Genomic DNA, 14,561 nt, shown 5'->3' with positions numbered 1-14,561 from the left:
TAAATTTTTTATGTTTAAAGCAAGCTGCCATTCCCTACACCAAATAAAAATCCTGTCTAAGTCATCCTGTATCCTCCTACGATCACTCAACGACAACACTTTCCAGTACACTAGCATCATCAGCATCCACAGACTGCTTCTGATAGTAGTCAGAGTTTTCAAGTACAGAGAGGAGAAGAGCAGTCCCATTCTACTGTTGAAGTCTTCAAGCCAGCCACCTATCTAAGAGCCTATTCCATATGCTCGGATATTTGTTAGCAGTCACAATGGGCACTGTATCATATGCATTCTGGAAATTTAAGAATACGAAATCTCCCTGTTGCCCTTTATTCAAGGTTTACAAGATATTGTGTGAGAAAAGGACAAACTGAGTTTTGCATGAGCGACGCTTTCCAAATCCATACTGATTTGTGGACAGAAGTTTTACAGTCTCAGAATTCAGAATATGCTTGAGAATTCTGTAGCAAACTGACTTTCAGGACACCGGTATGCAGTTTGTAAGCCCATTCCTTCACCCTTCTTACATAAAGGAGACACCCACACTTTTTTCCAGTCACTTGAGACTTGGAACCAGGTGAGAGATTTTGCAATCAAAGTAAGGTGCCAGTGCTGAAGAGTAATCTCTATAAAACCAAACTGGGATTCCATGCAAGCTAATGACTGGTGTTTTTCAACTTTTCCCATTGCTTCTCAATGCCACGGCTTTTGACATCAGACTAGTCAAATAAATGACTGAAGAGAAGCCTTTGATCCACTTAGTGATTCTATGTAGGATCAGATTTTTCTTGGGTTCTCAACAAGATCTTTCACTAACTTACGGCAGAAAAATTTGTTATATGCTTCATGCATCGATTTTTTTACAGGCACACAGGCGTCGATTTTTTTACAGGCATATAGGCGTCTACAAACTTTTGCCTATCAACATTTCTGCATTCTTTTTGAACCAAAGTACAACAATATCTGTTTCCTCAACTTTTTCAATTTTTGTTGTTCAACTGCAGCGAGTCTTTTTCATTTTTAATCATCACAAACTTTTCAAGAGCATCATTTACAACTTTCCCCACAACATTAAACTTTAAACTTTCCCCATAATTCCTCTATGTCCAGCATACTGAAACTAAAAACGTCCACTCAGGATGCTAACAAGAGCTTAACTGCTCTTTCCGGAATAAAAAACTCTTCTAGTCATCTTGATGGATTTACAAAATTTAGGAACCATGATTATTATAATGACATAATGATCGCTAATTCCCATCTCTACACAGACATTCTGAAGAGGTCAGGCCTGTTTGTAGCTATGAGGTCTTCAATATTTCCACTGTGTGTGTGTGTTGTTGAACTAGTTGCTCAAGACCGTTTATCTATACCACCTACAATGACTCCACAGCTGTCCCACTCTATACTAAGTAAAATCTTTCTATAGCCAAGATTGCATAAATGCTTCCTTATTTTCGACAACTGGTATCAACAGACTTTGCTGTCATCTTCAAGACTTCAAAATTTACTGTTACAAACTGTGTCCATTGTGAGCTGCAATCACATGGCAAGTTGGCATATTAATGGATAACATATAGCACATTATGCAAAGGTTTGTTAGAAATAAAACATATGGCCATTTCTATATATGTAGCATTTACAGATGATTGTGTTAAATCTTAAAAACACAATATACAGTAAAATGTACAATAGAACATCTGTTTACTTTATCTTGACGTGTTCCATTCATTGATGATCCACCTTAGATAGTGTATATACCATATACACCATCTAAGGTGGATCACCAATGAATGGAACATGTCAAGCTAATGTAAACGGATGTGCTACTGTACATTTTACTGTAAACTGTGACTGTTAAGACTTAACAATCATCTGCGAACACTACATACAATGATGGGCCAAAACGTTTTGACTATTGCCCATCGTGAGACAAGGGTGGATTAAAAGGAGGGGGGAGGGGGGGCGTTAAGAAGGAGGGATTCTAAATTCAGTTTATTTGCTTTTAATTTGCTTATCAACTCTGTGTTAATGAATGGCTTATGAGCTTGTTGCTGTGTGTTAACAATTATATAAAAGAAGCTACTCAGAAAAAGGTTGTGAATGCTGCACATTTCAAGAAATTTAAAACTTTTTATGTCTAAAATACAACACATTTTTGCAATTACTTGATATTTTAAAGAATCAAAAGAGCTTAAAACTGTGTGTTTTGAAGGATTTTTTTCCCTTAACTTTTGAAGAGTGGACCTGTAGATCATCTTTCACCTCCAGGCAACCGCCCCCATCCACAAAACTTCATTAATCTGCCCTTGCCATGAGACTGAAATCCTTCTCATACTGTGGCAGTTGTGTGATACGGTAAGGAAAGAACACAAGCGGAACAGAGATATGTGAGTAGTCATTATAGTGAAGATACTGACTGAAAATTCAGAAATACGCTTTTGTAAGTGATTTTGACAAAAGTCAGATTGTTATGGTCCTAAGCCTGGGAACCAGAACCTCTGAAATGGTGAAAGTGGTCAGCTGTTCACATACTACTGTCTTAAGCATCTGAAGAAGCTGACTGAAGGATGATGAAATAACAAATAGTCCATATGGTATTGGACCTCCATGTCTCATCACGAAGTGTGGAGACTGGAGGATTGCCATTGTGTAAAGTAGGATAGGCAGCGATATGTGGCATATCCGATGACAGAATACAATGCTGGTGCAGGCAAATGTCTCTCAGAGCGCAGCGTTCGAAGGCCACTGTCGAACATGGAGCTCCACAGCACACGACCGATACTCATTCCGGTGTTGACCCAACATCATCATCAATTATGACTGCAGTGCATGGGGCTTTCACTGTGGATCAGTATACATGGGTTGCCTGGTCAAACAAATCACATTTCTTGTTACACCAGTTTGATGGTTTTGTTCTTACACGCTGTTACCGGGGCAGATTGCTGCCTGAAACATGCACTGCGCCACAGATGCATGGTGTTGAAAGCAGAATTATGCAATGGGGTATGTTGAGTTGGGCTTCCATGGAACCTGTGGTAGTAATGGTAGTAACTGAAGGCATCATGACAGCTGTGGACTACATGAACATTATTGAGGACCAACTGCATCAGTTTATGCTTGATGTGTTCCCCTATGACAATGACATCTTCCAACAGGATAATGTCCATGTCACAAGTCAGAATCATGCTGCAGCAGTTTGATGAGCACGGTAGTGAACTCACACTGATGTCTTTGCCAGCAAGTGCCCCTGATCTGTACCTATTGGAAGACATATCGGGCATCAGCTGTGTACATACAAACCACCGGCCCATAATTTACAGTAACTGCCTGATCTGAACACTGACATATGGTGTCGCATGCCTCTGGAAACCAACCAAGGACTTGTTGTATCCATGTCAAGCAAAACTGCTATTGTGGTCTGCTTGAAAAGTAGATCTACATTCTATTAAGCATAATGTTTTGGCTCACCATTGTATATGATTGTTCAAATGGTTCAAATGGCTCTGAGCACTATGGGACTTAACATCTGAGGTCATCAGTCCCCTAGAATTTAGAGCTACTTAAACCTAACTAACCTAAGGACATCACACACATCCATGCCCGAGGCAGGATTCGAACCTGTGACCGTAGCGGTCAAGCGGTTCCAGACTGAAATGCCTAGAACCGCTCGGCCACACGGCCGGCTATATGATTGTAAACCTTTGCATAATGTGCTACATTTTATCCACTAATATGACAACTTGGCACGTGGTTCCAACTCACAATGAACACATTTTGTAATAATAATTTCTGAAGGCAAGAAAATGACAGCAAAGTCTGTTGATACCCGTTGTCGAAAATAAAGACATATATATGTGACCTTGGCTATAGAAAGCTTTATACCAAGTAAAGCAGATTGTTCCTCTAATTTCTCACCATGAGAAAATTCAAATTTATACTCAGTAAGCTAAAGTCACCTCCAATTAATATTGCATTATCAGGGTACTTCCTTAGTGCTGCATATTGAGCATAAGGTTTCTTTGAATGATCCCAGAACTGTTATGGCAGAATTGGGTGACTGCTAGAAACATCTAATAATTAACTTGAGTTCAAATGCACCAGTTATTTGCATCAAATTTTGCAGTCAAGACTCAATTTTGACCTCAGTAGACATAATATTTTTGTTATTTGCAATGTGCATCCCACCTCCTGTTGTGTCCAACCTGTCTTTTTGAGTTACATTCCACACTTCATTAAACATTTTGGAGCTTTCTACTTCAGGTTTCATCCAGCTCTTTGTTCCGAATATAATCTGTGAGTGATAGCTTCCCTGGAGTGCAGTAAATTTGCAGATTTTGAAACAAATGCTTTGGCAATTTACTGTTTAAGTTTTCACATTCGAAGTGCCTTACTTTGTATGTGATATGATTTCACTCTCTGCATGACTTGTGTTCTATCATTAGAGGACCTCAAACTATAACCTAGCCTATTTAAAATAATAATAATAATAATAATAATAACAACAATTTATGCACTCCACTAGTACTCTGTTATCCAAGTAGCTACTTTCTTATGTAGTGCACCCCAACATACCAAGGAGAATCCTACAATACTCCTCCCTATAACATAGGACCACAAGTCTGCTGGTGGGTATTATATTGCAAATTACATGCCTTCCTTGGATCCTGCAAGCTAAGTCAGCAGTCTTCAGCAATTCCACCAGCTATCTGTATGAATTAAGGAATTCATCAGAACCTAAGTGACAGGCATCATTTATTCCAGTATGAGCCACAACATGCAGACAATGCATCCTTGATAGCCACCACAGATGGAGTCTCCTCCATATTTTGGATGAGGCCCCATCAGCAGACTTCATTCAAGTCCTGGATACTGTTTGCCTAATGGGATCTACAATGTACTTAACATTGGAACTCCCAATAGCAAACAAACCACCCCTTCCCTACTGTGCGCTTGGTCAGACCCTGCTGAAAGAGTGACCTCTTATCTACTAACAGGGTGAATGAGTGAGGGCACATGGCCGGTCACCACATTCATTCTCCAACTTGAGCAACATGGGGCATAGTCCATACCAGTTCAGGGAGGCTGGGAAAGAAACCTTACCTTCATAGTCTCGTATGTTAAAATTAAGGACCAAGTAAGGAACACGTATTTTTTTGTGTTTTGTCCAAAAAAATTTCTGAGATACAGCGCTTCAAAGATGACACTGCGCATACCATTTTGAAGATGCGAATTTTGGAAAAAAATTTAAAATGCTCTATCTCTGGAACAGTTCTAGATATTTTGTTGGAGTTTTTTTATTTGAAAGATAACTGCTTTATGATGACAAAGAAATCCTCCATTTGGACTTATCTGTCAAAGTTCTTTTTCTATAGCATTCTGAACTTATTTTATAATTTACGGAAAAAATTTTTTTTCAAAAATGTCAATCCATAAAATTTTGATTTTTTCTGTTGATTAGTACCATATAGTTCTACATTCCCTGAAAGGAGAGCTTCCACTTTTACGATGAACAGGTTTTACAAACAACTGAAATTTTTGTCATACATAAAACCTGTTTTATTACCACATTATCACATAACAGGCTCATAAAAATCAAAACCTAGCCTTATTTAACATAATTTTAGTTTTGAAAGATGAGTAAGAGACTCACTTTTTCAAGCATTTTAAATGGTTCCAAATGTATGTGGAAGGCCATAGACTTAAATGTTTCAATTTACACAACTTCTGTGAACTCTGTTTTGTACTGAAATTAGCCAGTCAATGAACTAAAAATGTGTTCCACTGCTTCAGTATCTTCCTTTGATATAGAGTGATGCCTTCCTGTTGAACCAATAGGAACTGGAGCACTTCAAAACATTGTGAACAAGAAGTGAGCACTGATGGCATTGTTGCTGTCCTTCAACTGGAAATCTATATCCAGCAGCTGGTCCATATGTCAGCATAAAGTTCACTACAATTTAATTTCACTCATAACTGGTGTCTATAATCTCTACAATCCTCCAGTCACAGTCATACACACATGCCACAACATCCTCCTTCTCAGGTTGTGAATCTGAATATTATCCTGCTGTTTCTGAGGTGTTGGCTGAAGAACAAAATTTCTTCTTTCTTGCTCTGAAAGTATGAGCAATATGAGTTCGCCCATCACTTTGAGTCCAAAAATGTATTTTGTGAAGTCCTTTCACAGGAGTAATTTTTTTGGACCATTCTTCTTTTTTCTGCTCATGGAATTCTTCGATTTCCTCTTTGGACAAAAGAATGAGGGCTGTGGATGTGTAAGATTTCACGACTCTCGTAAAATCCTCAGCATTCTGAATCACAGCTGTATTTGGCCTGGAAAGCTTATGTTTTGTAGCAAGGTGCTTCATTAGGCTTCCTAAACCATCACAAGCACCTTCCCATAACCAGGTAACGATTTTTAAAATGACTAGGAACACCATCAGAAATAATCGTGATCTTTCCTGCCCGTCTTCAGTTGAAGAATTTTGTGCATTGCTAGCAAATCATGTGCATCACTTATAACTGCAACACTTGTAGTCTTGTTTAGAAAATATGACACTCCTGTGAAAATTGAAACCTGGTCATTACTCCAATGATACCTTTGAACTTCTTGTGGGAGAATTACAGACCAGTTCTCAGCGAAATCACAGTGAAGCACTAAACATAGTTCCTCAGCCTGTACACACCCTTTCACTTCTGCAATGTATTGTTGTTGCAATTTCTTCAGATGCTGGTGGGTTACTGCTGTCACTGACCATTTACCAAGTTCGTCAATGAAACTTTCCCATATGTAATTCCTGCAGAGTTATCTGCTACGTCTTCCAGGCCCTTTCACTTCTGCAATGTATTGTTGTTGCTGTCACTGACCATTTACCAAGTTCGTCAATGAAACTTTCCCATATGTAATTCTGCAGAGTTATCTGCTACGTCTTCCAGGCCATGTGTCTGTAAAGACAGTCCTCCCTTTCCAGGACAGACACCACTTTCTTGAAATAAACAAGTATCTCGCTTTACGTTACAGACTACTAATGACTTCACATGCCCAACCAAGGTGTCATATGTCATGTGCTCCAGTAAGTTCTTCAAATTTACCACACAAAGGTCAAAATTCGCATAAACAGATTCTCTAGGTGGGTGTCAAACCACCCTCTTAGGTCATATAGCATAAAAACTTTGATCTTCCAATATGTTAAGTTGTATAGTTGCTCTTATAAATTGCAAAAGTTTCTTTAATACTGCGAGTCATGTACCTCTTCACTTTCACTACTTTTTGACCTTCAACTGTTACAGTTATAGTGTCTTTTTTGTTGGCACTCTGACGAAAACAGTCCCATTTATCTTCCAGACAAAATGACTGCACTATTTGAACCTCTACAGGATGACTATAATAGGGATCTGGTCTTCCAAAGACTCCTTTTACAAACTCCGCATTTCTTGATTTGTACCACGTACTTTGATAATGATGGAATGTGGTTCAAAATCGTTTTCTTTGAAAATGTCTCTAGAATAATAGTTAAAACTTGCATCTTTTCACTATAGGATGCATAATATTCAATACCTGAATTGGTATTTGTGAAAAATTTGTGGCAAGAGGTACAAGAGTGCTTTGGTTAATTTTCTTCTGAAGATGGAATTTCTACTTTGAAGAGTGTGGTCAGTTTTTCTGTAGTGTATTTCTCTGCACTTTCTTGAAGCATAGAGCTTATGACTCAACTTCACTGACCACTGTTTCTTAACAGGGCTAACATCTACCTCTGAAGTTGATTGATTCAGGGTATTTAATTCTTCCTCTATTGATGCAAAATCTGCATTGTTTTATTTCTAACAAACCTTTGCACCATGGGAGGCTTCACCTTGTTCAGGTACTATCATTGTCATTATTCTGTCGAAACACTTAAAACACAAAAAGTCGTCACTGGACACATCTTCACTTTGAAACAGAGTCCTCAAATGAGAACACTTATTCCCAACTTGAACAGCCTGGTTTTTTTATATATAAATAGTCAGCACACTTCACTCTTCTGTGGCCCCAGTTAGAAGACATTTCAAACAGTTCTTTTCACAAAACACACTGCAGCTGTGTCAACTAGAAAATTTCTCACGAAAACACAGAACTCACTGGATGGTCTCAGATTTCTTAGAAGTCTCAGTAAACAAATTAGCACTGGACAATTAAAATGCAGAAACCTGCAACGAACAACCATGACAAAGAAACTGACAAGAAACTACAATAATGTGTAAGAAATATCTGTAACAATGAAAGTGAAAAGACAACAGAAATAAACATTGTAACAAAGAAATTAGTGAGAAACAACTTCAGTGAGACATACATTACCCTTGAAAGTTAAAAAAATGATTTTTAAAATAAAACCTGCCCAACTTAAAAAAACTCTCCTTTACAGAGAATTTAGTACTACATGGTACTAATCAACAGAAAAAATCTAACTTTTCTATATTGGCATTTTTTGGAAAAAAAAAAAAATCAGGAAATTTTTAAAAAAATTCAAAAGGTGACAGTAAAAGAACTTTGACAGTTTTCTTACTTACTCGTGAAGTTTAACATATGCTAACTAAATTCAATAACATCCGAGATTATGAAGGTAACTCCCTCCCTAAAGTGATACAGATTATGCCATCAACAGTTCACAAACTGTCATTCGCCCTGAGGTTAGTGCAGTCACCCAACATTAGTTACACAGGAAGTTTCCCCAACACCAGAGCCCATGGGCAAAACAAGTGACACATGAGGTATCTCAGGTGACGTTCAAGTTAACTGCCTCTAAAGTCCAAGCCAGCAGCCTCCAGTCAGTTGACCACATCCAACAGTCACTATCTTTCTTCTTTTTAATTAGATCCAACCACAATTCAGCATTTATCTGTCAAGAATCCTTTGAAAAACCTTATGTTAAAACTTTGTTTCAGAAGTCAGTACTCGACTAATGTTTCATATAAACTGCTGAACTGTAGTACTGGGCTACATCTACTGCCTACCTGCACCCACAATTGATGGTCGACGCTGCTGCAGGCCTGTACCTCCTGCGCTGGCTAGCTCCAGCAGAAACATTGCATTATTTTTCATTATAACATGAGTCTCCTGCATTGAACCACCACTACTGCCTGCAGGAGATGTCAGTCTTGAGGGAGCTGATGTTGATGGTACAGGCTTCCTTCGGCCCAAACAGCCCTTCTTGCTGCTTGATCTTTAATGAAGTATGAAGTAAGAAGTAAGTTTAATTTGACTTCATAATGTACTTCAGATATACCAGAACTATACAGCATTTGTCAATCAAAATTTTTTTTATCACATTGAGTAAAGAATGGATTATAAAAAAATTAAAAGGATATGACTAGTCTACAAACATACAGGTTATATGAGTATATGGTACACTGGAAATATTATATATATCTAAAACATAAAAGCCGGAAACATGATAGGAAAACAAAGATTACAAACTAATATACTAAAACAAGGTTCTGACAATAAAGTATCCAACAACTGACTTCTCTCACAGTTAAGTTCCTATTCAAAAATAAAAGCAGCTCTAGTTGTAAAGAGAGGCATAGGTTTCTGCAATAAATATTCACCTTCTGTGCAGGTTGTTGGCAGTGTTCTCTTAGGACTTAAGAGTGTTATGTCCTTGTGGTGCGCACACGTTATGTGCCCTTGTCAGGAGGTGTGCCAATTGCATGGAGTGAAGAAATGTGAAAGCTTGGGAACAGTTGAAATAGGTGTCACAGTATTCTACACCTGCTGTTAGGTTTTCGTAATTCAAATGGTGACCTTTGTGTAGATGTATAAGAGAGTTAAGAGAGTGCTAGTTTTGCAAATGCAGGAGGCAAACATCCTCTAAGGTACTACCGCTACAAAAAACATTCATCAGATTTCCAAAATCAATAATTCCTTGCCAAGATAACAAATTTAATCTTATGTTAATTATTATTTAAATTTTATATTGGGGTTTATATACTTTGTTAGACGAATGACAGTTGGATGATTGTTAGCGGGCAGTAGAAATCTTTTACTAAAGTTTCTATATACAATAACTCATATTAGTTTATGATTAGTGAATGCTAGTGAAGTTTTTCTATGGATAGCTAGCTGAACTACAAATTAAGCAGATGGACCAGACTACAGTAATAGTCACTGATGTTGTAGCTTTATCGCTACATCAGGTGGCCATTCCACACGGAAATGAGGAGGGATAGGTTATCAGTTTACTGTTTGGGTGACTGACAATAACCATTACACTCTGACACTGTGGTGATACACCCTCCCACAGAAGGAGGCCTTTTGAGTGGTCTTTTTCCTTTCATATTTCCCCTGAGGGGTACCACCCTATTTGTCCACCTTCATATGTTCCACTTTCTGAACCTGTTATTACTTTCCATTAAGACTTCTTCTGCTTCTTCTTCTTCACATCATGGAGTAAGTTTATGGCCAGTTCCAACTTCACGGAAACCCTCTGTTCCTCAGCTGACAAAGATCTCTCTTTCCTATAGGTTTATAGTTAATTACTTGTTTAACTAAACTGTCTTCCCCAATTCTGTAGATGTTCTTTCATTTATACAGTTCTCCTGTTATTATTATTATTATTTTTTTTTGTTTTTTTTTGTATTTGATATCTGAGGGTACGCCCTTTAACTTAACTTAAAAATTTCCTTTCACCCAACTGTATTCTTCATTTCTCTTTCTCAATTAATGTCCAGGATTTGCTTCTTTATATGTACTCTTCATTTCTCTTTCACAGTTAATGTCCAGGATTTGCTTCTATATATCAGCATAAGGATAGACATTAATCTGTAAAATTTGCATTCAACCTCATCTTGTCACCAGTGATCTGTGTATTGTGCCTCATATCATTTCAAACTTGTTTAATTTATTAATGATGTCATTTTCATATTCATGGTTAATATCACAGACTAACAGCTGAAAATGTGATATATGTTCTATCGATTGTTCATCTAGTGCTATTTTGAAACATACTGGAAATTTCTCTTTGAAAGTTGTTACTTTATTTACCGAAATTTGTAGATGATAGTTCTTACATATTTAAGTGCTGTATTGCAATTTTTCCTTGTAAGACAAATTTAGTAGGCTTATTCCTCTATAGTTCTCATAGACATTTCATTCTCCTTTTTTGTAGACCGGCATCACCTCTCCTGACTTCTGTGATTCACGTATCACCAAGCATTTATTTAAGAGATGTAAGAGCCTTAGCTGTTAACTTTAATGCTGCATGTTTAAGCAGCTCTATATTGATACCATCAGACATGGTAGCTTTCCTGTTATACATTCCCCTGTTCTAACCTTTGTGGACAACCCTTGCTGTCATTTGATACTGTTCCTGCATTTCCTATCTTGTGGTTTATACACTGGCCTAACGTTTCTGATGTTCCTGCCTCTCATTGAGTATTTCTTCACTAAAGATTAAGGCCCATTTGTGACAGTCCACCATTGCATACACCAGCTCACCGAGTATGTCTGCTAGTGTATGTAAGATGCCTAGCACAACCCGCTCTGGTGCCCGGGGGGATGTTCCTGGCTCTCATTGAGTATTTTTTCACTAAAGATTTAGACCCATTTGTGACAGTCCACCATTGTGTACACCAGCTCACCGAGTTTGTCTGCTAGTGTATGTAAGATGCCTTGCACAATCCGCTCCGGTGCCCGACTGAAGCGTGGAATTCTCATTTCTTAGCACATGTCTGCAGTTTCCTCTCAGATGGTTGCAGTTATTTTCACACTGTGCTGCCATCATGTGCTGCAGCCCTGTTTCTCCTCCTGAGGCCACAATGGCACGAGTGGCAGTCTGCGGCAGGAGGAGCACTAAGCCTCACACTCACTCAGCAGCAGCGCACCCCCACCATTGCTATCAGCTGGCATCTGCTTCTGCTGCATGCTGTGGTCCTTATGGTCAGCTGTTGCTGTGCTGCCGTTTCCCTCACAATGTTTTTGCTGCTTACTGATGGCCATCTTCTTAATGCTAGTTGTCAGCTGGTCCTAGTAGATCTCCATGAATGATTTGCACCCCTTCCAGCTGGCTATACGCTTGCTGTTGTAGTTCAAGCACTGTGGCAGCACCATCTTTCCCTGTTTGCAATCACGTCAAGAGTGGAGTCCTGCACATTTGTCGCCTTAGAAGCCCAGTTTTCCTGATTCAGTGATGATGGCTGTGCTGTCCACCCTTTGATGACAGCTTTCTTCATCCCTCTCCATTTTGGTTTGGCCCATGGTTTCTAGCTGACAACATGAGTGGCTACAATTTTCTTGGCTGTCTTTCCGTCATCTCTATCTAGGAAAGAGATCATCAGCATTCTCCCACAAATGCTGGTGCGACCCTTGCACCCGTATCTGGAATTCTGGCCAGTCTCTTCCTTCATTGCACTCCACTGCGCATTTCTGATGTCACGGATAACGAGGTCAGAGGTATGTTGGTCTTCTGATCATGTCTGTTTGGGAAATGGGTGGCATCTCATCACCTTTTTTCCAGCAATTCACTCCTGTTTCCTCTGCATCATCTGCCGCTGCTTCTCAGTTGCTGTGGGCCATGATCTGTGTGACAGAATTGCTGCTGACTGTTATGGTTCCTGTTTCTCTGATTTTTCTTCTTATTCCAAGTGCTCTTGGGCATAATCTTGAAATTTTTATTGCTTCCTCCTGAGATTAAGACTCTCTTCACTGCCTTCCTCTTGTCTGCTTGGCACTGGGTTCCTCATTCACTGGTCTCACTTGTTTTTCACCCATTTCAGGACTTCCTGTATCTCATCTATTGTGATGTCACCTCCTTTACATAAAGTTGGTTCCTTTCATCCTCTGAAATTATTATTTCTACTTCCCTGTCATTTTCTTTGGTCCATAGTTCTTCTACCCCCACTCTCCCATTTTGAAGGATACTTAACGAATTTTGTATAAAGTAATAATAGTTTCCTGTAAAGGAAATTTCACTTTGAAAGTAGTCCATATCTTTGAGAGAAAGTATGGATGATGCTAGGAAGAAAATTGAGACAGTCACTGGCTGTTTGGGTCTTTGCAAAGCACAAAAATTCATTTACACCTGCAAAATAATGGACAAACACAGTTATGGGTAATCACAGTACAAGCAACAGTTTATTGGCTCTCACTATACATACAATTCATCCCCCCCCCCCTTCTCACTTTTACACTGGTTTCAAGAGACCTACATCTTTGTGAGATTATTTCTGAAATTATTGAAGTTATTTTAAATCTGTTTTCACAACTATGACAAAATGTGTAATTTTGTCATAAAATATGTTTCATATTATTAAAATGAAGCATCGTCAGTGGTCTGTAATGCACATATTTAGAATCTAGCTTATTTTCTGCATCTAAAAACCATTTGTTACAAACAATGTTGGTGTTACTTGCACTATATTATGCCTGACTTTCGCTCATATCAGGAAACACTGCCCACTTGAATGTTTTTGAAGTATTCCCATGTTTGGCACTGTTGTTAATGTTCATAACGCTTTAGTCCATAGTTGGAATGTGGTCTATAAATGTTTCAATTATCTCTTTGTATGGCCTAGTTTTTTGCATTCTTGTTTGTGTAATGTTCATCTGTGAGTTTTCACAAACAATGTATTTTACAGTACAGTTTTATAATATTTTCACTGTGATCATTGGTCCACCCTTTAGTCATACTTGTAGCAACGAAAACTTTGGCACCTAAAACCACTCATTCATCAACGGCAAATTTGGACTCTCTTTGCATGTTTTCATTTGCCAAAATCTCGTTTTGATATCTCAAACCATTTGTGAGATATGATGAGTGTTATGAGTATTTCATTTTAGCTTTATCCCTAGCACACAAGATTGCAAATGAGCGCACAACATAATGTCAATTTTCTCTAGGTTGGTAATAGACAGAGATCTCCCCACAAGGCTAAAGAAAAATTCAATATGTTTGCCAAATTTCATAATACTGACATCTATTTTTCATTGAAAACATTTTAATTTCAGGCAGTGTGTTGCATATACACTCCTGGAAATGGAAAAAAGAACACATTGACACCGGTGTGTCAGACCCACCATACTTGCTCCGGACACTGCGAGAGGGCTGTACAAGCAATGATCACACGCACGGCACAGCGGACACACCAGGAACCGCGGTGTTGGCCGTCGAATGGCGCTAGCTGCGCAGCATTTGTGCACCGCCGCCGTCAGTGTCAGCCAGTTTGCTGTGGCATACGGAGCTCCATCGCAGTCTTTAACACTGGTAGCATGCCACGACAGCGTGGACGTGAACCGTATGTGCAGTTGACGGACTTTGAGCGAGGGCGTATAGTGGGCATGCGGGAGGCCGGGTGGACGTACCGCCGAATTGCTCAACACGTGGGGCGTGAGGTCTCCACAGTACATCGATGTTGTCGCCAGTGGTCGGCGGAAGGTGCATGTGCCCGTCGACCTGGGACCGGACCGCAGCGACGCACGGATGCACGCCAAGACCGTAGGATCCTACGCAGTGCCGTAGGGGACCGCACCGCCACTTCCCAGCAAATTAGGGACACTGTTGCTCCTGGGGTATCGGCGAGGACCATTCGCA

At 39.2% G+C, this 14,561-nt stretch overlaps 1 protein-coding gene across 1 annotated transcript in view; it reads right to left on the bottom strand.

Annotated features, from left to right (window-relative positions):
* The window catches only part of LOC124613550 (E3 ubiquitin-protein ligase MYCBP2-like), a gene marked incomplete at its 5' end in the record, with an annotated part of 333,858 nt that overhangs the window by 174,889 nt on the left and 144,408 nt on the right, over nucleotides 1–14,561 (bottom strand). The window contains one exon of the mRNA XM_047142262.1: nucleotides 8,989–9,197. Within this exon, the coding sequence (XP_046998218.1) occupies nucleotides 8,989–9,197 (209 nt within the window). The remainder of the gene's footprint in view (nucleotides 1–8,988; nucleotides 9,198–14,561) is intronic.

This window comes from Schistocerca americana, chromosome 4, assembly GCF_021461395.2.
Source record: "Schistocerca americana isolate TAMUIC-IGC-003095 chromosome 4, iqSchAmer2.1, whole genome shotgun sequence".
NCBI classification, from domain to species: Eukaryota; Metazoa; Arthropoda; class Insecta; order Orthoptera; family Acrididae; genus Schistocerca; species Schistocerca americana.
The sequence above is the reverse complement of the archived record's forward strand: the minus strand, read 5'-3'. Positions and strand labels throughout refer to the sequence as shown.